Below are 26,371 nucleotides of genomic sequence, written 5' to 3'. Positions count from 1 at the left end.
TTGATGATGCATGGAGGGGATTGTAACCATGGCAATGAAACCATATATGATAGGATGAATGTAAAACTAATGTTCTCCCATATAAACTATCACATAATTCACAATAAAACATTAAAAAAAAGATAATGGAATTTTTTAATGAGCTTTTTGAGGCCACCTGGTCAGAGAGGATTGTTTTCCTCTACCTTGACTAGTATAATCATAAGTTTTGCTATTCTGATGAGTAAACATGGAATGTCTTTTCAATTGGTGGTTTTCTTAACTATTAGTGGCATTGAGAATCTTTTCACATGTTTCTTGACCATTTGTTAATTTTCTTTCAAAAGTTGCCTATTTCTATATATGAGGAGCCTTTAAAATTCATGGGAAGTGGAATTAAAGATTAATGGGATTTTCCCTTGAGCTTTTAAATTTTTTTTAATTTTGTAAAAGTTTTTTGTGTGAATTGAGTGAAAGTTTACAGGGCAGAGCATCAGTTTTACATTCAACAAATCATATACCTTGTTTCATTACAATGATTATGATCCCCTCCATGTACCATCAGTTAACAGTATTTCTCCCTATTCACGTTAGCTTTTTTTTTTTTAAACACTCAGGCGTATATAATAATTTACACCACCAAAGGGCACATTCTGCAAGTCTGCCTCCTGGCCGCCATCTCTTTTCTTAGTCCCTGACTTCTCATGAATCTAGAGTCCTCAGCTGCTCCCTCTCTCCATGTCCCCATCTCTGCCTTTATCTCTGGTGTTGCTTTTTCTCTGGATAAGATCTCGTATTCCACTTGTGCTCTCTTCTCCCTGATGATCCTAGAGTCCTTTGTTTCTAGACTATAAGATTAACTACTCCCCTGTTTTTGTTACAAAATTTTTACCTTTACAATTGTGACTGTCGCATGATAACAATTACTCTCTGTTGATTCATAAGAATCTTATCCCCACCTCTTTTCACCAGACCCATATAGACAAGATGAAAACTATTCAATGGGGGCTCTGTTCTTCCACACACTCTGAAACTAAACTCCATCCTGAAACCTTGTATTTCCTTGAATTTTTGAAGCTCCCTCATATTGTTCATTTTTCTATTGGGTTGATTTTCTTTTTCTTAATAATTTGTAAAAAAAAAAAAAATTTGTTGTCATCATTGTTAAATATTTAGGGCATTAACAATTAGAGTTTTTATGGTAGACAGATCAGGGTTGAGAGCCTTGTAAGGCTGGCTGGTGGCCTTGTTCTCCCTGAGGGCCTGCCTGCTTCTTCCTCTGTCCATTGTTATATAGCCTACAATATTTCAGGGCATGCTGGGGGACAGAGTTGAACTTGGAGGTCAGCCCATACCATGACTGCTAGTTGCTGGGTCTCCACTGCAGGGAGGAGAATATGAAGGGTGAGGGTAGGAGGGGACCTGCAGTGGTCATTCCAGATTAAGGAGAGAGCTTAATGGACTGGATTGGAGAGAGCAGGGGGAGCATTCTATAGGCGTGGAGTTTGAAAAGAAAAAGTGAGATGCAGGGACGGACTGGAGGCTCTTCAGAAAGTAGGTGTTAAGTCCATACCTGATCAGTCCAAGAAAACAGAGACCTAAAGAGTTCAGGCAACTCTACCGTAAATACCCAGTTTACAGATAAGTAACTTGAAAGAAGCGAAGTAGCTTTGAAATAAGATTTAAATTATTATTCATACTCTCAGAGAAATAAAAGAAGATATTATAGTTGTAAGGTGAGAATTATATGCCATTTTAAAATGGAGAATTTAGTGAACAACAACAAAAACAAAAATTCTTAGAAATAAAAATGTAACAGAAATGAAAAACAGTAGCATGTAAAAAAACAATATGGAAGATAAAATTGGAGAAATGTTCCCGATAATAAAGCAAAATAGACAAAGATACAAAATGAAAGAGAAAATATTAGAATAGTAGAGTACTAATCTAGGGTGTCCAACATCTGAATAACTGTAGAAAATGCAGAAGTGAGCATAACTAAATATTAAACTATGGTTTTCAAAAACTATGGTTTTCAAAATCTAAAGGTTATAAGTTTTCACATTAAAAGAGTCCATTAAAATCCAGACAAATAAATGTGTAGTAAAACTGACAGTAATGTTCATCACTATGAAATTTTAGAACATTGGATTCATAGATAAAAAGAAGAATATATTTATTTTCTGAAAACTATCAAGAATTAAGCACCGTTATATTTTTCTGTATCAGTAATGGAAGGGAGAAGAAAGTTAGCAAAGATTTTAAAGTTCCAGCATAAAATGATATTGCCAACCATGAATATACTAAGACAAGCTATCAGTGAAGTGCGAGGGTAAAATGATCATTTTCAGATGTGAGTGTAGTTGAAAATTTTGTCTATCTTTTGTATACTTTGTCTGGAAGCCATTCCAGGATTCCCTTTACCCAAAGTCAGGGAATAAACCAGCAAAGAGAAGACAGAGAAATGGGTAACAGAGTTCACCAAGGAGAGAGGTGAAGGAAATCCCCAGGACAATGTTAAAGAAGAAACAGGATGGTAATTATGCAGCAAGCTAGGAGAACAACCAATTAGTACAGATTGCAGCAAGTCAGGAGACTCCAGGAGAAATTGCCTCAAGAAGATGAAATTGATGATAGAATCCCTAATGTATTTGTGTAGATAAGATGGGAGGAAGCTAAGCAAAGGAAAAAAGAAAAGACTGTTACCAGTACTAGAAAAGCAAATTGTTATGAAGTGGATTTAATAAAAAGGGAGTCACACCTCAGCTACATACCATTTCCATGATCCTAATGATATAGACACTGAATGGTGACCTAATTAATAGAAAACAAACAAAACAAAAAATGCACAACTCTATCTTTAAGTGATTCTGATGTAGCCAAGTCCATTCCAATATCAGCATCCCCAAATAGTGGTCTATTCCAGCCTCCTCCTCTTCCTCCACTAATTTCATATAAAAGAAAGATCTGGGTCAGTGAGTTAAGAAAATTTGTCCAGTGTACTTTGTTGTAAACTGCATGATTAACACATTGTTGTTGCTAAGTGCCATAGAGTCAGTTCCAACTCATAGCGACCCTGTATAGGGTTTCCGAGAGAGCAGCTGGTGGATTTGAACGACTGACCTTGTGGTTCGTAGTCCTGTGCTGATCCTACAGTACCACCAGGGTTAATGCATTACATGACTCTAATAAGCTTGATTGTGACTTTACATACAATCAGTTACATAGGGTTATCATTTTAATTTTGAAGGTAATAGTTATATCTTCTCTGAGGGTGTGAAAAGATTTAAAAAAAAAAAAATTAGAATGCAGCTTGTTTATGTCATGTGTTTTGGCATCAGACTTGCAGTGCGTGGAAGCAGACGGCCCTTATTACCATGTTGGTTTCTGTGGGAGGCCCCTCACTTAATTATGCTCTGACTTTTGCTCACCATTTGTCTGCTCAGAGGCAGTGCACTCCCTCCAGGGTGACAGGATCTGCACTGCAGGTGAAATTGTTCTCAAGGAAGACTGACTCTGACAGAGTGACAGATGTCCCATGGGTATTTCTATTTGATAGATTAGCATTGTTTTTTCATGTGGTGATACTGATTGTCACTTAAATCTATGACTGCAAAATCAAGAACATCCAGGCTAATATTTACTAAGTTAACAGCTGTTCATAATGCTATGCTAGATGTTAATTAAAAAAGCAGCTGAGCTAAAATAGGACACTGTGAAGGTTTCTGTAAATTTAAGGAGATGAGAAAGCCAGGTATATGAGCTATGCTCTTTAGAAGAGCATTGTGTTTGCTTGTTTGAATAACTCTAAAGCTCTTTGTTTGGCTAGATGTTTCTTAGATATTTAAGTGATCTAAATGTATATTGTATATTTATTATAGCAAACAGAGGGAAAGCACAGTGATCAAATTCTTTTGCTTCTGCCTTTGGTCATTTGAACTCTTAGTTCGTCACTACACTACATTACAATTTTGAAAAATCTTTTAAACTCTAAAAATGGACTTTATGTTTATTTTTTTTAAAAAAAAGAGCTTGTTCATTGGATGTCATGCCCTTAAGGACTAAGGAGACTATTCCTGAGTGAGGATCAGTTAGCATTTAAAGCATAAAGTTGATGTGTCATTGAGAATTAAAGGCGGGGGAGGGAGGAAGAAGACTAAAACAACAGAAACAGCACACAGTCCCTGGTTTCCTAATGAAGTATGGCATATTCTAATGTAATTTTGTACCAATTCACAGCAAAACATTTGCTAAATTTTTACATTTATTGATAAATATTCATTCCTTGCAAGCACTGGCATAGACTCATAAAGAAAAATGTCAATGATAACGCAATTTCTAGAATTACTGAATTACTTTGTTTATGTTGTTGTTAAGTGCCATCAAGTCGGTTCCGACCCATATCAACCCTATATAGGAGCAGCTTGTGAGCTTGAACTGCCAACCTTGCAGTTAAAACAGCTTTGCAGTCTGGTGCATTAACCCACAGCACCACACCAGGACTCCTTAATTGCTTATAGAATGCGCCATTCTAAGTATGATATTCTGTAACAAATAATTAGTTGGTTTTTTTTTTTTTAAGATTTTATATTGTGAATTGAGTGAAAGTTTACAGGGCAGATCATCAGGTTTACATTCAACACATCATACATCTTGTTTCATTACAATGATTATAATCCCCTCCATGTTCCATCAGTTAACAGTATTTCTCTCTATTCGTTTTAGCTCTTTTCTTTTTTAAACACTCAGACACATAGCCAGCTCTCAGTCCCTCTCTTTCCATGAATTTAGAGTCCTCAGCTGCCTCCTCTCTCCATGTCCCCAGCTCTGCCTCCATCTCTGGTGTTGCTGCTTCTCTGGATAGGGTCCTGCGTTCGGCTTGTGCTCTTCTCCCTTGATGGTCCTAGGGTCCTCTGTTTCTGGACTGTAAGATTAACTATTCTCCCTTTTTGCTACAAAACTTCTACCTTTACAATGTGACAGTCACAATTAGTCATGATAACAATTACTCACTATTGAATCATAAGAATCTTATCCCCATCTTCTTTCACCAGACCCATTTAGACAAGGTGAAAACTATTCAGTGGGGACTCTGTCTTCCCCTGCACACTTTTAAACTATACTCCCTCTTGAAACCTGGTAAGCCAGTCACTTCATGCCTTTATAGCTCCCTCATTTTAAGTAGCCAGTGTCGAAGTTGCCCATCCCTATCTACCCTGTATGGGACAGGCACCTTAGATATTGGCTACCTAACATGAGGGAGCAATAAAGGCACGAAGTGACTAGTTTACAAGTTTTCAAGAGGGAGTATAGTTTAAAAGTGTGCAGGGGAAGACAGAGTCCCAACTGAATAGTTTTCATCTTGTCTAGATGGGTCTGGTGAAAGAAGATGGGGATAAGATTCCTATGATTCAACAGTTAGTAATTGTTACCAAGCCATGGTATTTTCAATAACCTCATATGCATGTGAAAGCTGAACAGTGAATAAGGAAGACCATAGAAGAATTGATGCTTTTGAGTTATGGTGTTGGAGGAGAATATTGAAAGTCCATGGGGTGCCAAAAGAACCAATAGATCCATTTTGGAAGAAGTGCAGCCAGAGTGCTCCTTGGAGGCCAAGATGGCCAAACTTCATCTTTCATTCTTTGGACATATTGTCAGGAGGGACCAGTCGCTGGAGAAGGATATCATGTTTGGTAAGGTGGAGGGTCAGGGAAAAAGAGGAACACCCCCAACGAGATGGATTGGCCAAGTGGCAGCATCAGTGGACTCACGTGTGGCAACAGTAGTGAGTTTGGCCCAGGATCGGGCAGTGTTTTGTTCTGCTGTGCATAGGGTTGCTATGGGTTGGTACCGACTTGATGGCAACTAACAACAACAACAATCTACCCTGTATACAGAGGGGATAGCATTGATATTTGATATGAAGACGCCTACCCTCTCTGTTGGTATTTTGAGCTACTGTACAGGGTCACTATGAGTCAGAACCGACTCCACGGCACACAGCCACAGCCAGCCACATCCATGATTATAGGTCAAGTTTATCAAATTGTAGCAATTTACCCTTGTTTCTTTTATCAAAAATTTTTTTTTGTGTGTGTCTTCCTCTAGTTGAGTTCTGATTATCAAGCCATCAAAACTAGGTCAAATGGGTACTTTTTGCAAGTATGGGTGTTCTTGTACATCTCCCCTCACTTTATAGCAGCTGGATACTTCACTCTTAGCTCTAGTACTCCGTGGCTACATCCTTGTTCATGAATAAATACTCACTATTAACTAATTGATTGTTTCTAAGTGTAATATCAGTTTTTGACAAATGGTCATTTCAGCAGTTAATTCCTTAGAGGACAACTTAATAGCTGAATCAAAAGCCTGAGGACATTGGTCTTATTATAAATATTTATGATGATTAAAGATATAACAACTGAGTTCTTTAGCAAGATAGTTGGTATTTAGGAAAGTGGTTAGTATTTTCTTGGGCAAGATTTGCTTTTTCATATCTTACAAACCATTCACTACTGGGTTTTGACTCTCATTCTTGGGTTGAATGCAGAACTTGTATTAGCCCTTGATTGAAAAACTCTTAGCAATTTACAGATTGACCATTGAATTTTAAAATATGATCAGCACAGTTTAAATTGCCCCCTTCACTCAGTTTTTTAGGTGTTCTTTAAAAATTGCTATGCTGGAAAGACTGAAAGTTAAGGTTCTTTCTTTTTAGAAAAAGATTAATTGATGCTGTCTTCAGTTAATATTCAGAAATATAGATGTCTGACTCTTATTACCATGATGACATTGAGTCTTCTTGTGTCCCATCTTTATGTAATGTGCTTCCATTTCTGTGTTATTTTAATGACTTTTCTAGAAGGTTTCTTGCTGATACACTTTACCACTTTTTACAGAAGTGTTTAGCAGTAATTGAAAATGACCCAAATGATTCTTCTCTCTCTACCTAATTTTCTGAGCTATCTGAAGTTCCATTGACGTAAAGCTGATTTTTATTTTACATTTCAGTAGATTTACTAATTAAAAAGATAAAAGCTTTATTATGCTGAAAAGTTTCTATTTTTCATTCATACTCCAAAGAACAAGCAGGTGTAAAACAGACAGAATAATGTTATGCCAAATTAAGATGGTCTTATACAGATGGCACTGAGAATTGATTTCTAAATGAGACTTTCTAATATTCAGATAGGAAATCAGACAACTCCTGATTTTCTCCATATTCTGCATTAGAGCTCTCATTTAGCTGGTAATGATTTCCTACTATGCATTACTCTGAATATTGTACAGCTTTTCCTCATTCCGTATATTGAGAAATATGATTATTTCATGAAGTCATTAAAGAATATTTTTAACATTTGACATCGAATCCCAGTGCCTGTCTGGGCTTCGTCTGAATGTTTTCAGCCTGTTTTTGTCATGCCAGATGATCTTCCATATCTAGGAAGTGAGGAATAAAAAATTAAACAAAATGAAATTCAGTGTGTCTGTTCATACTGTGTTGGCTACTCAGATGAGATCTGCATAATAAATGTACCGGTTAAGATGTGGGGCCGAGTCCAGTTATTTAGAAAATGTCTTTTGCTTTGTTGGTGCTTTCTGCTAATCTACCTGTAACAATTTATATCACACAAAGGAATTAAGGCCAGATCATTAAAAACAGATTCTTTATTAAAGATGCATTAAAAGCCAGATTGAAAAGAAATCACCTCAAAGGATGATGAAATGTAAACAACCATTGGAAGTGTGTTACTTGTAAGATGGAAATATCCGGATTGGAGTGTTATGTTAAGTGGGAAGATGGGAAACACATCCTCTTGGACCTCGGATTCAAACCATTCACCTTCCCTCTCTAGAGTTTAAGATGAATCCTGCACATATCCCTTTTATTTGTATGCTTTCCAAGATGACGTGAGGGTCCAGGAGAGAAATGAGTCTGAGTAACACACTATGCTTGCACTACCAGGAACGGATGCAGCTGTTGTGAAGCTAGCCTATCCCATCTCATAGGGGCTTTCTGCTTAATCTCTAAATTGCTCTTACTAGAGACCTTTCTGAAAAGACAAAGAGACATTTGTTGTTCATCCAGATTCACAAGCCTTTAAGAAATACATTCCATTTGAAATTGCTTTTCCCTTTGCTATTGTTTGTAGAAGTGTTTGCTCCAAGATCCGTAGACTCAAAGTTCATCACTTTTGTCAGAGTTTTAGTGTGCATTTCTCTGTCTTAAATTACATGAGCTATCTCAATAGGTAAGGAGCTCCGATAGCATAGTGGTTATGAGTTGGTCTGCTAACTTCTAGGTCAACAGTTCGAAACTGCCATCGATTTCACGAGAGAGAGATGAGACTTTCTGTTCCCATAAATATTTACAGCCTCAGAACCCCTATACAGGGTTGCTATGAGTTGGAACCTACTCCATGGCACATAACCACCACCACGCCATCTCAATTGATATTAAGACAATTCATGTTGATTTAGTGTCTAAGATATTACTTTAGTCAATAAAACCATTTTAAGCTGCAAATATTTTTTTTCACTGTGCTTAAAAAAAGAATGTCTCTGTATTTTTTATATATATAAGATGAGGCTTTCTGCTCCCATAAAGATTTGCAGCCTCGGAAACCCTGTGCAGGGTTACTATGAGTTGTAACCGACTCCACGGCACATAACAACAACAACAACAATATACTGTATATGTATGCTATATAATGAGGTGTATACTGTATATGTATGCTATATACTGGAGGGATAGACTGTAAATGTATGCTACATACTGCAGGAATACACTGTATATGTATGCTGTATACTGGAGGTATATACTGTCTATGTATGCTGTATACTGGAGGTTTATAGCATACACTGACAAATGAAGTTGAATAGAAAGAATGTGTGGACTCTGACTTCACCACTTTGTGTCTCATGCTCCTTCCTTCCTTCCTTCCTTCCCTCCTTCCCTCCCTCCCTTTTTTCCCCTTTTTTTCCCCCTTGTCACATATGTTAAACACTTGTCAGATGAGATTTTATCAACAAGCAGACATAAAATGTCATATAACCTGTAAGCTCAATGAAGTCCCAACTCTGTTCTGTGTTGCTGTAACCATTAACCTTTTTTTTTTTTTTTTTTTGCATGACATTATCCTTCCCACTCTAAATTGTATTAATTGTGTTGTTGTATAAACAGCAAAACGTCTATGTATAGCAACTCAACAGTCTCAGCGTGTGCAGTTTAATGACACGGATTACATTCTGTGAGCTATGTAACCATTCTCGCGCTGCCTTTCGGAGTTGATTCTCCCTTATTAACATGAATTCACCTGCCCTGTAAGTTGTCAGTTTGATCCAATATAGATGTTTCTTAAAAGAGCTCAATGTTCAAGACTGAGGTTTCTTACACGTTAAGTTATTGTTTAGTTTTAAGATGATTATCTGGACTATTTTTGGGTTTAGTTTTAAGTAATAATTTCAAGGTTCATCTACTCCCCTTGGCTCCCGATAGTCTATAGTCCTAACCCTTCCTCTCTTGCTGCCGGTAAATAGAGACCAATGGTGCCTTAGATGACTGCTTGCAAGATTTTAAGATTCCAACACTGCAATGAACTAGGAGATAGAAATGTTGTTAGTGTTAAGTGCCATCGAGTCAGTTCTGACTCTTATAGTGACCCTGTGTAGGGTTTTTCAGAAGCAGCTGGTGGGTTTGAACCTTGTGACTTGCAGTCTAGTGCTGATCCTACAGTACCACACCAGGAGGTAGAATGTTATTGTTGTTAAGTGCCTTTGAGTCAGTTCTGACTGATAGCGACCCTGTACAGTGTTTCTGAGGAGCAGCTGGTGAGTTAGAACCCCCAGTCTTGTGGTTCAAACTGAACTTGCAGTCACATTAAACATGGTATTAGGCCAATTAACTGGGATGACCTTGAAACCAGGACCCTGAACTTCCAAACTGAGGAACCCAATCCCATGAGGCGTTTGGTTGTACATAAGCAGATTCACCAGCTATTCTTTTTGTCACTGTGGTAAACATATCTGTCACTTTTGCCAATTCAGCTTTTATAGGTGTACAACTTATTGACAACAATTACAGTAATCAGCTCTGCAATCCTACCCTTAAGACAAATTTCCCATCATCACTAACCTTCCATTTCCCCCTTCTCTCTGGACCTTGGTAACCATAATAATCTTTGATCCGACACATTTGCCTTTTCTTGTTTTTTAAATAAGTGAGGACATACAGTATTTGCCCTTTTCTGATTGGCTTGTTTCACTCAGCATAATGGCTTCAAGCTCCATCCATCAGGCCTTTATTTCTCCCGATGACTAAATAGTATGTACCACATTTTGTTTATCCACTCTTATTATTGATGGGAATTTAGGTTGCTTCCACATTTTTGGATCTTGTGAATAGTGTTGCAGTGAATGTTGGGTGAAAGTCTCTGCTTTCAAGTGTTGGAGCTATACTTATGAATGGAATTGCTGGATCATATGGTAGTTCTGTTTTTAGATTTTAGAGGAATGGTCACACTGTTTTTCACAACATATACCATTTTGCATTCCCACTAATAATGAATAAGAGTTCCAATTTCTGTTTCCTTTGTTATGTTTTTATCTTACTCATCTTGTTGTTGTTGTTAAGTGTCGTCAAGTTGGTTCTGACTCTTAGTGACCCTGACTAGAGTTTTCATGAGCAGCTGGTGGATTTAAACCACTGATTTTGTTATTAGCATTCTAGGGCTTATCCTATAACACCACTAGTATCCTAGTGGGGATGAATTGGCATTGCACTGTGACTGTGATTTGCATCTCGCTGATGACTAATGGTGCTGAGCAGCTTTTCATGTGTCTGGTAGCTATTTGAATGTCCTCTTTCATGGGATGCCTATTCAAGTCCTTTGCCAATATTATGTTTGGGTTATTTGTCTTTTGTTGTTACGTTGTTGAAATTTTATATGCAAGGTGGTTCCAAAAATTCATGGAAAAATGGAATTAAAAGGTAATGAAAAATTTCCATGAACTTTCTGAAGCCTCTGTTTATGTGTTGTTTATTAGTATCTTGTTGAATATATGGTTTCCAAAGATAATCTCCCAGTTAGTAGCTTGTCATTTCACATTTTTAGTAAAGTCTTTTGATGAACAAAAGTGTTTAACTTTTTATGAAGTCTCACATATTTATTTTATCTTTTGCATTTGTGTTTTTATTATCATACTGGCTAATTCATTGTTGAAAACTAGACCTGACAACATTGCACCTGCTTGTTCTTCTAAGAATGTTATATAGTTCCAGTTTGTACATTTGGGTCTTTAATACATTTTGAATCCATTTTTGTGTATGGTGTGAGACATAGATTCTGATTCATTTTTTCTGTATGTGAAAATCCAATTTTCCCAGCACCATTTATTGAACAGACTCTTCATTTGCCATCCAAAGAACTTAGCACCTTTGTCAAAAATCAGCTAAACGTAGATGCCTGGTTTTTTGGACTGTCAATTCTATTCCATTGGTCTATGTGTCAGTGAAGTCCTGGTGTGGTGTTGTAGGATTAGCATTAGACTGTTAATCTAAAGGCCGGTGGTTCAAATACACCAGTCACTCCATGGAACCCTATACAGGAATGCTATGAGTTGGAACTGACTTGATACTTAAAAACACCAACAGCATGTGTCAGTTGCTATAAAAGGACCAGGCTGTTTTGATTACTATAGCTGTGCAGTGTGTTTTAAAATCAGGAAGTGTGAGTCCTCCAACTTTGTTTTTCTCTTTCATCATTGACATCTTAATAATATTAAGTCTTAGAATCTATGAATATGAAACATTTTTCCATTGATTTAAGTCTTCTTTATCTGTTTTGGCAGTGTTTTATAGTTTTCATTGTGTAAGTCCTTCACTCCCGTGGTTAGATTTTTTTCTATGTCTTTTATTACTTTATATGCTATTGTAAATGGAGTTGTTTCCCTAATTACTCTTTCATATTTCTCATTGCTGGTGTATAGAATCCAAGCTGAGTTTTTGGTTTTTGGCCTTGTACCCTGTAGCTTTGCTAAATTTCTCTATTAGAACTAAAAATTTTCTTGTAGAGTCTTTGGAGTGTTCGGTTTATAGGATTAAGTCATCCACAAATAGAGATAAATGTACTTCTGTTCCGATCTAGATACATTTTAATTTTCTCATTTTATTGCTTTGACTCTAATTCAATATTTAGTAGATGTGGTGAGAGCATTTAACATTGAAATATCTTTGCTGTTGTTGTTAAGCGCTCTCAAGTCATTTCCAACTTTTACCAACTTTATGCACAATAGGACGAAACATTGCTTGGTCCTGTGCCATCCTCACAATCATTGTTAGGCTTGTGCCCACTGTGTCAATCCATCTCATAGGAGTCTTCCTCTTTTCCATGGACTCTCCACTTTACCAACAGTGATATTCTTCTCCAGGGACTGGGCCTTGCAGATAATATATCTGAAGTAGGAGAGATGAAGTCTTACCACCCTGGCTTCTCAGGTGCATTCTGGTTGTCTTTTTCCCAAGACAGATCTGCTTGTTCTTCTAGCAGTCCATGGTACTTCTCATATTCTTCTCCAGCACTATAGCTCAAATGCATTAATTCGTCTATGGACTTTCCTATTAATTGTCCAACTTTCACATGCATATGAAGCTATTGAAAATACAGATGTATATTTGTGTAATGCAGTATATCATTTGATTTGTTGACTTCTGTTTCAGTGACTCTTGATAGTGGTTCCAAGCAAAATGAAGTCTTTGACAACTTCAGTCTTTTCTCCATTTATCATGATGTTATTTATTGGTCCAGTTGTGAGGATTTTTGTTTTCTTTACATTGAAATGCAACTCACACTGAAGGCAGTGGTCATTGACTCTAATCAGTAAGTATTTTAAGTTCTCTTCACTTTTAATAAGCAAGGTTGTATCATCTACATATTGCAGATTGTTAGTGAGTCTTCCTTCAATCCTGATGCCACATTCTTCTTCATGTAATCCAGCTTCTCAGGTTATTTGCCCAGTGTACAGATTGAATAAATATGGTGAGAGAATACAATCCCCACTCACACTTTTTCTGATTTTAAACCATTTAGTGTTCTCTCTTCTGTTCAAATGACTGCCTTTTGGTCTGTGTTCAAGTTCCTCATGAGTATCGTTAAGTGTTTCCGAATGCTGCTTCTCAGCAATGTTGTCCATAGCTTGTAATGATCCGCGTAGTCAAAAGCCTTTGCATAGTCAATAAAGCACAAGCAAACATACTTCTTGTGTATTCTCTACTCTCAGTCGAGAGCTATCTGACATCAGCAGTGATATTTCTCATTCCATGCCCTTGAATCTGACTTGAACCTCTGGTAGTTCCTGTCAATGTACTGTTGCAGTCGTTTTTGAATGATCTTTTGTAAAATTTTACTTACATATGATATTAATGATACTGTCTGATGATTTGAACATACTTCGTGTGACTTCTCTTTGGAACTTTGAAATGGGTGAAAATATGGATCTTTTTCAGTCAGTTGGCGAGGTAGTTATCTTCCAAATTTCTAGGCATAGATGACTGAGTGCCTCCAGTGCTCCATTGGTTTGTTGAAAGATTTCAATTTGTATTCCATTAATTCCCAAAGCCTTGTTCTTTGCCAATGCCTCAGTGCATCTTGAGTTTCTTCCTTCAGTACCAGTGATTCTTGATCTTTTACTGTCTCTTGAAATGTTTGAACATCAACTGTTTCTTTTTGGTATAGTGACTCTGTATATTCCTTCTGTCTTCCTTTGATTCTTGCTGCATCATTCAGTATTTTGTCCATAGAATCCCTCAATATTGTAAGTCAAGGCTTAGATTTCTTCTTCAGTTCTTTCAGCTTAAAATTGCTGAGCATGTTCTTCACTTTTGGTTTTCTAACTCCATGTCTTTGCACATTTCATTATAATACTTGATTTTGTCTTCTCAAACTACCGTTTGCAATTTTTTTGTTCAGTTCTCTTATCTTCTCATTTCTTCCATTTGCTTTAGCATCTCTACACCTGAGAGCAAGTTTTAGAGTCTCTGACATCCATTTTGGTTTTTTGCTTCTTTCTTGTCTTCAACTTATAATGACCCTGTATAGAGTTTCCAAAGAGTGGATGGTGGGTTTGAACCACTGACCTTGTGGTTCTTATTCTACAGGACCACTCTAGGTTCTTAGGTGATGTAAATTAAATTGTCACTATATTTTCTGGAAAGAATGAAACATGTTACGTATTTCAGGATCTTGAGGAAGTCAAACAAAAACTAGAACATTGCATGGGAATCTTTAAGTAGAGCAGAAAAGTGGCAAGGCAAATGTCCCTGCAATTTGGATGTTCCAAAAGTTGGACCTTCTTGAAGTACACAACAGAACGATGTCTTTCCTCAATGGTCTGATGCACTATCACGTGTATTTCACTCTATGATAAGCACTCGACTGTATGGTCTGTTTGAACCACAGGGTCAGTGGTTCAAACTTACCAGCTGCTCCTTGGAAACTTATATAGATAGGTTCACTATGAGTTGGAACTGAGTCGACGGCACTTAACAACAGTATCACATTAGTACTGGAAAATATGTTCAAGCTTATACATGAATTATGCCATAATGTTGAATTTCTATGATTTAATATCTCTTCATAATCTTTTATGTGTTCTTTTTTATTGTTGTTATCTCAAAATATACATTAAAAAACACACATCATCTTCTAAAGATTTAATAAATAGAATTTCAGTGATGCTTTGTAAAATATAAACTACTTGGGTGTGTATTGTATACATGAATTACAAATTAGGTTTGCTATTTTACATTAGCTGTTTCCAAGCTCAGCTGTACAGAATGAATCATGATGCATCATTCTGTGGCTTTTAACAATTAAAGTAAACTTAACATTGCACATCTAATCCGAGGCATGTTGGAAAATATTTTGACACTCGTTAGATATTCTGGGGACTCAATGTTTTCCATTATTTTTCAATTGTAGAAAGTTGCATATATGTTTAATTTAATATCTGTGCACTGTACTATTTTTTAAATGATACAACATTAAATGGGGAACACAGTATTTATTACCCATGTATCACTTTGGTTCATGCCTGGGACATTTTTTAACCTTTGAGCATGTACAACCATAATGAACTAGTACACATATTGTAGCACCTACTGTTGATTGTTTATGTTAGAGCAAGACAAACAGGTGTTTCAGCATCAGGATTACTCATTGCTTGCCATGTATCCCTTTGGCCAATTCACTACCTTTGTGAAACAGGGATAATAATACCTATTAGGTAGAGGTGTTGTTGTTAAGTGTCATCGAGTCAATTCTGACCCATAGCGACCCTGTATAGAGTTTCCAAGGAGCATCTGGTGAGCTTGAACCACTGACCTTGCAGTTCAAACGACATTTCAGTCAGACACATTAGCCAACAGTGCCACACCAGGACTCCAGGTAGAGGTGTGGCTAGGTAGAGGTGTGCCTAGGATTAAATGATCAAATGATTATAAATTAGCTAACCCAATGGCTCAGCTCTCAGGAACTGTTTTATTACAACTGTTGGATTTGTAGAGTCTCTTCCACTTCTGTCATTCAGAAAAACTGAATTGGAATTTCCATCTGGGGATCTTGTTAAAATGTCAATTCTATGTGCTTTACTCACTGCAGAGTCTCAGTACAAGAGTTGATACTCATACACCAGTAATCTGATTAGTGAACTGATTTTAGAGACAATAGGATGGCTACAGAAATAGATAAATAACAGTCAGGAAACCCTAGAATGCAATTTCAGTGAAAACAAGGGACAGAAGTGGACAGACCAACCAGCCTAAATGGGTTCTTTTAAAAATACCTTTACTAATTAGTGAAAATATATAATCCTCCGACTAGTGCAGAAGTGATTCAAATAGGATATCGCATTAAATAAGATGAAGAAAACCAGAGGTAGAAAAGGATGCAACTGTGCATTCCGATTATAAACTGTAAGCATGACAATCTAAGCCTGAAGTATGACATTGTACAGCCCAAATAACAGAAATGATTAGCTCTTGGAGCAATACAGAAAGTTAAGTCCAAACAAATGCACACCTTTCCTGATTTTAAACCCCGTTGCATCTCCTTGCTCTGTTCAAAAGATTGCCTTGTGGTCCAAATGCAGGTTCCACATGAGCGCAATTTAATGTTCTAGAATTCCCACTTTGCAGTGCTACCCAGAATGCATTATGATATACATATAAATGAATAGCTTTGCATTGTTAATCAAAAACAAACAGATAGCATCTTTCTGGTATTCTCTGCCTTCAGTCCAGATTCATCTAGCATCAGCTATGATATCATTTGCTTCATGTCCTCTTCAGAATTCAGTTTGAATTTTTGGCAGTTTCCTGTTGATGTACTGCTACAACCATTTTTAAATTATCTTCAGCAAAATTTACTAATGATATTGATGTTGTTTAATAATTCCCATATCCCACTAAATCACTTTTCTTTGGAACAGGCACATATGCGGATCTTGGTTGTCCAGGCAGCTATCTTCCAAATTTCGAGGCATAGACTAGTGAGTGCTTCCAGTGCTGCATCCATTGATTGAAGCATCTCTATTGGTAGTCTGTCAATTCCTGGAACCCTGTTTTCTGCCAGTGCCTTCAGTGCCACTTGGTCGTCTTCTTACAGTACCATCAGTTCTTGATCATACATACTTCCTGAGATGACTGAACATAGACCAGTTCTTTTTGTATGGTGCCTCTGTATACTCCTTCCATCTTCCCTTGATGCTTTCTATAGTGTCCAATATTGAACTCACAGAATTCTTCACTATGGCAACTCAAAGCTTGAATTTTTCCTTCAGTTCTTCCAGCTTGAGAAATACTGAGTGTTTTCTAACTCCAGCTCTTTATATACTTGATTTTATCTTCTGGAGCTGCCCTTTGAAGTTTTCCACTCAACTCTTTTACAATTACTTTTGTAAAAAGTACATTTCTTCCTTTTAGTTTAATCTTGTTCAAGAACAAGATTCAGAATCTCTGCTGACATTCATTTTGATCCTTTTTTTTTTTTTTTGTCTTTTTCATGACATTTTGCTTTCTTCATATATGATGTTCTTGATAATACCCAACTTACCATCCATGTGAAGTTTCTACTTCACTTCATTATCTTAAATGAAGTGGATGCTTAATAATAATAATAAAAAAGGATGAATAAAGTTATGCACTCAAGATAATCAAAGTGCTTCTATTATTAAGGGAATGTAGGTTTGTAAAAGCCTGAATTAGCATGTTATATAATCAGCATTGGATTCCTGCATTTATGTTTCTGCCATTTTGAGATCCTCTTAGAAAAGAAATATCATATACTTGTTGTTTTCAAATGCTGTCCAATAGGTTCTGAATCATAGCAACCTTGTATAGGGTTTCCAAGGAGCAGCTGGTCGGTTTGAACTGCCAACTTTGTGGTTCACAATCCAGAGCTTATCCTACAGCGCCATATGAGAAGTCCATATCTAAAGATGACAGATTAACATACTTCAAACTCCCTTTTCACCTTTCTACTATAGTAGGCACGAGTTCTTCCTAAGAATATTCTGACTGACACCTCAGGGTATTCTGTTCAACGCTTTTAAAAAAGAGAATACTCCAAATACTTCAGTATGATCATTGAAGATTTATGTTATAGTTTAAATATATTCCCTTTCTGAAATAAAAAATCCCAATGGGAAAACGCCTTAAAGAGCAGCAATATGACAGATGGTCTCGAGCCCCCAAAATCATCTAGTTTGAGGGGTAGTAATAAAAAATAAAATAAATGGGCTACAAACAGTAAATACTACAGCTAATACTGGAGTGCTTCCAGTGGACTGCACATTGTTCTAAGTCCTTTGCATGTTTTAACCTGAATTGGGCAGTCAGCTGTCTGAGTTTGAGTCTTCATTTTGCCACTTAATTGTTGTGTGCTTTTGGGAAACTGTGCTCAGTTTCCTCATCAGTAGTATGGAGTTAATGGTAGTAGTTCATTAGAACTGTTACAGTGATTGAGTGAGGTAGTATTTGTCATGCATAGACTAGCAGCTGGTGTAAGTGCTGTGTGTTTGCTAAATTGCTAACATGCCACAGTTAAATACACGGTTCCTTCTGACAAGACTCTGCTGGCCCCCAAAGACCACTTACCTCCTTGTATAACACCAAACTGTTTCTTTTCAAAAGCAATTTATTTCTGAAGTTAACTCTGTTTACCATGCAGTTCTTCATGTTTTTAAAAATTTTTAAGAAAGCTTTTGAAAAGAGCAAAGCCAAACCAAATCCATTGCCATCAAGTTGATTCTGACTTTAGACAAAGGAGAATTGTTCCGTAAAATTCCTGAGGTTCTTTATGGAAGCAGACTATGGAGTTGCTGGTGGGTTCGAACCACTGACCTTTTGGTTCGCTAAGCACTGTGCCATCAGGGTTCCCTCTCCACTCAACATCAAGTAACAATGACAGTTTGAAAATTTGACTTTGTTTGCTCACCTCTTTTTCCTTCTAAGTTGAAAGCATATGGGTTGTCAGAGAAATTGTAAGCTTTGGGCTACAGGCTACAAGTGCATAATAGATGTGAGGAATGAGGATGGAAGCGGCTGGTAATGGTTCCAGATCAAGATTTTCCATTTGTTTGTGCAAGATGGTTGAGACAGAAGTCTAGAGAGGCATATTTCTTGGGCTTCATGAACCTGCATTTTAATCCAGGCTGACCCAGACCAGACTTCTATTTTCTTGTATTTAGACACTGGAAATAATGATGTTAGACCTTCTCAGTCACACAGAATATTACCATGCACAAACTTTTCAAATGAAGTCATTTTACAGTTATTGCAAAGCAATCTCCATGTAGAAAATTTACTTGGCTTTCATAGCTCCTGCTCAGTTAGTAAATACTCAAAACTCCAGCTTCCAGGCTCCTCAGACAGTTGCCAATCTTTTCCATTTGAACTTCCTGGAATATTCTTACGTTAATCAATCTTTGACAAATAACTTTTTAATTCCCTGAAAATTTCTTATTAGCTGGCTGTATTTAATAGTACGTTGGTGGCACTTAAAAATAAAGGCATTTGTTTTCATTTTTGTTTTAGGAGATTGTAAATACTTTGTCAAATAAGATCTTTTTTTTTTTTTTTTTTGCAAGCCAGCTATTTAAAAAAATATTTTCTTTTTCAAAAACAGTATGTTGAAAGGCCCAGTGAGTCATTTTTCAAATTCTCTATTGAATAATTCTATTTTGTTGGTTTTTTTTTTAAAAGAAAATCGAAACATAGATACAGCCACCAGTAACGTCTTAAATTATTTTTTGTCCAAAGTATTGTTCTTGAATTTGATTGCTCCATTTTCTTACTTCTTATTCCCTTTAGGATGGTCCCCTCTGTAATTAGTAAAGGTACATGTTTGTCTTATGTCAAAAGTCTAATCTCTTTAGCCATATGTGCAAAAGCAGTATCATTACTATGTAGTATTAATTAGGTCATGTGACTGTTTTTGTTTTAATTATTGCACATCATCTTATCTTGCTATTCCTTAAAACACATTAGTGAGCAAATCCATGGGTACCATGTTTCTGGTTTTGTATGGAATTAAATATGTGCACATTTGCATAAACTTGTTAAACAAATCAGTTTCTTTTACCTTTATAATATTAGGGATCGATTTGATTTTTTCCTACTCTCTCAAACATCAATTTAGACCTGAAGAAATAAAATACGTGAAAGAATTATTTCTTTGCATTTTGCCTTATTTATAGAACACAGATTGGAGCTCTCTGACTGAAGATGTCTTAGTTGACCTATATAATAAGATTGTTAGAAAGTCTAAGATTTATATTGCAGATTCTGCTTAAATAATTTGGTAGAAAACGTAATGATGGGTACCCATTTTGAACTAAATGCAAGCATTTGTCAGATTATATGTAGAAAATGACATTTATCTGTGTTCAGATTTTTAACTTTTGTCTCCCTGTTTTTTCAGTTGTTTTTATTTCAGTTGCTGCGAGGGCTGTCTTACATCCACCAGCGTTATATTTTGCACAGAGACCTGAAACCACAGAACCTTCTGATCAGTGACACGGGGGAGTTAAAGCTGGCAGATTTCGGTAGGAAAGCAGTTAATTACCAGTTTATTTTGTCACACTGTGAGAATGCCAGGCAGATGGTGGCATTGCATTTGTTTAGGTGCACTTATTCTGTCATTGTAGATCACGGTACACTTTAGTTTTTCTGGAGTGAAATGTTTTTTTTTTTCCTTTTTTATGATCAATATAATGCTTGGTACATTTTAAAAAATTCAAACTTAATTTTAAATAATGGTTAGCATAAGTCGGATTTTATAATATATAGTGCTAGAGGAGAAGCCAATTTTTTTTTTCCATTGTGATTAAATATATATAGCAAATCACTTGCCATTTCTACCATTTTTATGCATATGATTCTGTGGTCAGTAAAATTTTGAACATAAAATATATTTAAAGAAATAGGATTGTTTCACATTGTATTATGAAAATGTCAAGCCTACTCAAAGCCAGAAGGAATACTGTATTATATCCCCAATTTGGAGTCCTGTTGTGGCTCTGTAGGATAAACACTGGACCGCAAGGTTGGTTTGAACTACAAGGTCTGGAATTCAAATCCACCAGCCTCTCCTTGGAAACCCTATATAGGGCCACTATGAGTTGGAATCCGCTCAACAGCACAAAATAACAACAACCTCATTAACTATCACCCATCTTCTACCATGATCTCTTTGTTGCTTAACTTGAAGAAATTTAAAATTTAAGGCTCGGAACATGTTGGGGGCATCACAGGTTCTGTTCAGCAGAATCTGTTTCTCTAAGGCTTCTTTCTCTAATATATTATTGGAAAAGCCTGATGCTGTTTAATCAATTCTGACTCATAGCAACCTTATAAGACAGAGCAGACCTGTTCCATAGGCTTTCCAAGGCTGTAATCTTCTGGTGTGGCACGGTAGGACCAGTGCTGGACTGCAAACCACAAGGTTAGCAGTTCAAACCCACCAGCTGTGTCTTGGAAACCCTATACAGGGTCGCTATGAGTCAGAACTGATTCAATGACACTTTACAACAACAATGTTTATGGAAGCTGTCATATCTTCCCGTGAAGTGGGTGGTGGGTTCAAACCACAGACCTTTAGTTTAGCAATGGAAAATGCTTATCCACTGAACCACCATGACTCCTTCCCTAAGATTTTGATAGCATAAAATTCCGGGAGCCTTATTAACCTTTCCAGAGTGACTGCTGATTCAAGAATTTCCAATACTATTGCAAAAGCTGGGGCTCCAAATGCGGCCCCACTATAAGTCATTCTGATTTAACAGTTTTAAGATGGGTCTCTTCCAGCTTAAACGCTTGCCTTCAATCTCTGTCTTTGAGCAAAGGAGGTAAAGCTGTTGTATTTTCTTGATCAAGTCTGACTTTTCTGAATTGCCAGACTCCCTGACATACCAGAAGACTGTATTGAGTTGATTGCCAGGCAGAGGTGTGTTTGCTGTGTGATGTGTGGATATTGCATCTACTCAATTATTTTTGAATACATATTCTGATTAGAAATTTGCTCCATTAGGACTGGAATGAAAACATTGCCCTTGGGACATAAGATGTCTTCGGTTGAGATATGGGCTTTTGCTGAAATATGATTATCTTTTCCCACCTTATTCTTCAGCAATAAAATAGGATAGAAAATGTTTATATCTATTCAAAGTTAGTAGACTGATTACCAAATGCGTCTACTCTGCTGAGTTTTGCACCTAATTTTTTTTTATAAACTAAAGTAAAACAGAGATTGGCATGAGTATTGATGCATTGGTAAATGTTGCCATTTGTCCTTTTCTCACCTATTTCAGTAAACTTGATGAAATTATGTGTATGTATGTGCATACATTTATGTATTGTTTATTGCCTGATTCTAGCATCATAATTATACCATGTGACTAGATGTAAATCTTTCTATCAAAATAATGGGAAGACAGGTGGATGGAGGAACGAATAAGGTTTATGTTGTTGTTGTTATTAAGTGCCATGGAGTCTGTTCCAACTCATAATGACCCTAGGAGCAGCTGGGCTGATTTAAATGGCCAACTTTGTGATTCAAATTGATATTGCAGTCAAGTGTTTATCCACCTACAGTGCCACAAAGTCAAGGTTATGGGCTTTTCAATGAATATATAGTTTGCCACTCCAAGTGATTTAACAAGAATTTATAGTGATTTTCTTATGATGTGCTAGTATTCTGTAAGGCGTATGTTGGGGCCAGTGAGAGTATTACTCATTTCATTCTATTGAACACTTCTTTGTATATTTATAAAATAAATTTTTATAAAGTTGATTTTGTCTGTATAACCAAAGAAAGGGATGGGCTTCAAAAATTTTGTGGGAAAATGGAATTAAAAGATGATAGAATTTGTCCCCAGCAACTTTTTGAAATCCCCCTTATGAAAGGGACTGCATGTAAGTGCTTATTGGGAATTATATCTTAATTTTGAATTTTATGTTGATGCTTTGGTTACAACAGGTAAGTTATTAAAGATTATCACGGCCAAATTGACATTTTGTAGTATATTCAGAAGGAAATGTCAAATGTATTTTTAAAAATTAAAATTGTGTATAAAACTGGAAAATTTAGAACAACTCAAAGATGACAAACATTAACATTTTAGTGGTATATTTCCCCAGTATCTTTCTTCTCTCTCTCCTTCTCCTGTCTCTCTTTTCTCACATTGTTATTAAGTGCTGTTGAGTCATTTCCAATTTATAGTGACCCCGTATGGGGTTTCTAAGCAGTGACTGGTGGGTTTGAACTGACAACCTTTCGATGAACAGTCTGGTGCTTTTCCTACAGCAACAGAATACATATCCTCAAAAAAAAAGAAACGTATAAAATGTATAACCATTTTTCATAGACGATTATTTCATTAATATTTTCTCATGCCCAACTTTATTCTCTTTTCAGTACTTTATGAATGAACAGTTTGGTTTCGGTTGTTTGCTGTTATGCGCAGTTCTGTACATCCTTGTAGATTAAGTGACATGCCCTACATCGGAATGTTGTGTTGCTTAAAACATACTTTTTCAGGCCAGTTTGCTCCGTGGAAAGGATGTTTCCATATACATCCTATCAGTGTCATGGACTGGATCTTCTAGCTTGGAACACACACTTGGCATGCTGCCTGTGCACTGAGTATAATGAGGGAGACTCATTCACCAACTAACAATTTTCCCCCAATTAATTGTGCATTATTTTTGTCTTTTAATTTAACACATGCAATTAACAGTGATTTACTTTCTGTGCACATGTGTGTATCTGAGATGAAGGAAACACAGTAGAAGTTTCAAAGAAGCTAGACAATCAAAATGGGATGGATCTAGATAACAGCACAATTAGAAGCATGAGGTAATAATTTTGATATATGAAGAGCATTAGAGTTTTCTTTGCTCAGCTATTTTTTATGTGAATAACACCATAGCATTTTGATTAAAAGAGACAAATTTGTTTGAACTGAATTCCTATATCGTACTTGCAACCATATTCTATTTACCAGACACTTAGGGTTCTTGCTCCATTGTATCTTCAACCTAGTAAAGTAGGTGGGCATAGCCTTATATTTCTGAGAAAGACATGAAAGAATGAGAGAGAAGAAACTTGCCCAGGTTTGGTAACACTGATCATGGTTGCGAATCTGTGATTCATTTATGTCATCTGTATCTTTTAGTCTCAGGTGGATCCAGGTTCTTTATATTTACTCACATACATAGTTTACTTATCCAGATGCCTAACCTTCCAGTAAACTATTGGTCATTTTATATATAACAAATACAGCACACTACTATGAAAATATATTGTACTAAGACTGAAAAATAGCTCATATAATTTAAAGAACATTTTATTACTTGGCTAATTCAGTAGTAATGTGTAAGGTCATCACAAGATAGTATATTTAGAACTATTTGGGTGTAATCAGAATGCATTTCTGATGTCTGTTATTGCTTTCAGTTGCCCTTGAGTCTATTTTAACTCATGCCAATCCTGTATGTGCATAGTAGAACTGCTCCCTAGAGTTTTCAAGACTGTGACCTTGTAGAAACAGATCCCTCAGTTAAATTTTTGAGGTGCCTCTAAGGTGGGTTCTAACAGGAAACCTTTCCAACAGATACTTTCTAATCTCCTTTTCAGTGCTAACTTTTTATTCTGTGTATTTCTGAAATCATTAACCAATTAGATGGGGGTTTTTTTGTGGGCAAAATCAATTCATGAAATCTAGAATGCGCTCCTCTTTGACTCTGATATCTAATACTATCTTCTGGAAATTCAGAATAGATAGCAGCTCTCCTTACCAACCAACAAACAAACAAAAGCAAATAGATAGGAACCATGCTTTATAATGTACATTGAGATCTCACTAAAAGAGAATTATTGAGGTCTGACAAATACATAATTACATTCACCAAGAAATTAAAGTTCATTTACCCCATAGTATTATTTTTCCATCCAATTGTGATTAAAACAAAATAGATGAGTCCTGCAAGATAATATTGGCATCGCCACATTTTTCAGACATTTTCTGGTATTTTTGAGTGTCATGGCCTAGCTATATTAAAAGACCAAAGCCCCAAATCCAACCCCAGTGCTGCAGAGCAGATTCGGCCTCCTAGTGACTTAAAGGACAGAGTGGAACCGCAGCAGCTGCTTTACATTTGCCTCTGAAAAGAGACGTGGAGGTCATGATTTATTTTACAGACTTTCCTAATGCAGGGACTAAGTTAAACAGCCCTGTGATTTTAATCAAGTAAAACTACACAGGTCTCTCTTCCAAAGGTCTAAAATGCTGCCCTCCTAATGTGGGTAATTTCTTCCTCCAGGCTGTTCCTTGTCTAGATTTGAGAAAGGAAATTATGGCAAATCACATTGTAGATTAATTTACAAAACACACCATAGAAGTGACTCTGCAAAGGACATAGTGTGTGCATGGTTGTTTGTTATGTGCTTTTCAGCATTCACATCGGGAATAGAAAACAGAAAGAAATCAACTTCTTTCAGATGCAGAGTAGAGTCTGTCAGTTTGATAAATAAAAAAGTCTCTGAATAAAAGCCTGTTCCTCCCAAAGGTACAGACCTTTAACTCCCCCTCCCCCATATGCATACAAAATTTACCATTGAAATCATAGTTAGAAAATTCAAGGTTAGAAATAAGTTCGCCCATTTGCTATGGCCTGTGGGCCTTAATTTTATGGTATCTTTGTTTTAGAATATATTTTTTAATAGAAAAATGAGTACACCAACAAAAAACATCTTTATTACTCAATGAGATGATCAGTCCACCTTTAATGGGCTCATTGAACAGTTTTATGCATAAACAGTTTTAATACAAACTTTAGGTGGTTGCTTTAATGTTGATCTGAAAGCTGAAGAGAATATATTTAGAATAACTGATTCTACAATAGAAACCAAAGCGAAGACTGCATTTTCTTTCATTTCTTTAAACCTCATTAAAATTCTAAATAAAATGTATATACTTTAAAATTTATCAAATAGATGATTAAGGTTAGAATTTGAAGGATTATTTTGATTTGACGTGTGATATAGGCAAAGTTTATTTCTCCCAGACTATTTTTTTTTAAAGATGTAATAACCCTTTTGAAAACTTCCTTTTCAGAATTTTTATACTTAAAATTGTCTTCTTTCTGATTTTGAAATCACTTAGCTTCATCATTTAAATTCTGTTTAATATCCCTCTCATTGCCCTGAAAATGTTTCTTTTCTTTTTTCCCCATTCAGGAGGCATAATGATGAGATTGAGGATGGTAATATTTAATGTAATTGTTTTGTTTTAATGGTTTGTGGGATCAGCCAGCCAAATTATATTGCTTAATAAATGAAACTTTTAAAAACCATATGTTGGAACAACAAGAATGTATGTAAATTACAACTGATAGGCATATTCTACTCTAAAGATACAACTTGTTGTTAAGTGTTGAGTCACTTCTGACTCATAGCGACTCAGTATAGAGTTTCCAAGAAGTGGCTGGTGAGTTTGAATCATGAACCTTTTGGTTCAAATGGACACCTCGTCACTAAGAGAACTCTCCCTGGTCAGGCACCATAAACTGATCTGAAGCAGTGAGGATAATGGTACTTTGCTAAGAATCCCTACATTAAATACCACAAAAATCAGAACATTTGAAGAGTATGTGCTCAATATTAGGCAAATCATGTTTAAGTACCCTTAACTCATTTTTTGCTTGCTTGTTTTTTTTTTTTTGTTAAGTGCCATCAAGTTGATTCTGACTCATTGTGACCCTGCTGTATAGGGTTTCAGAGGAGCGGCTAGTGGGTTTGAACCACCAACCATGCGGTTCAACCTGACTTGTGGT

General features: G+C 36.3%; 1 protein-coding gene across 4 annotated transcripts in view; it reads left to right on the top strand.

Annotated features, from left to right (window-relative positions):
* Window positions 1-26,371, top strand: part of CDK14 (cyclin-dependent kinase 14) — an 819,631-nt gene that overhangs the window by 386,603 nt on the left and 406,657 nt on the right. For all 4 annotated transcript variants that reach the window (XM_006834309.1, XM_006834307.1, XM_006834310.1 and 1 more), the window contains one exon: window positions 19,959-20,082. In XM_006834309.1, the coding sequence (XP_006834372.1) occupies window positions 19,959-20,082 (124 nt within the window). The remainder of the gene's footprint in view (window positions 1-19,958; window positions 20,083-26,371) is intronic.

Source organism: Chrysochloris asiatica, unplaced genomic scaffold (genome assembly GCF_000296735.1).
Source record: "Chrysochloris asiatica unplaced genomic scaffold, ChrAsi1.0 scaffold00010, whole genome shotgun sequence".
Taxonomy (NCBI): domain Eukaryota; kingdom Metazoa; phylum Chordata; class Mammalia; order Afrosoricida; family Chrysochloridae; genus Chrysochloris; species Chrysochloris asiatica.
Note: the sequence above shows the minus strand (reverse complement) of the source record. Positions and strands in the feature narration are given on the sequence as shown.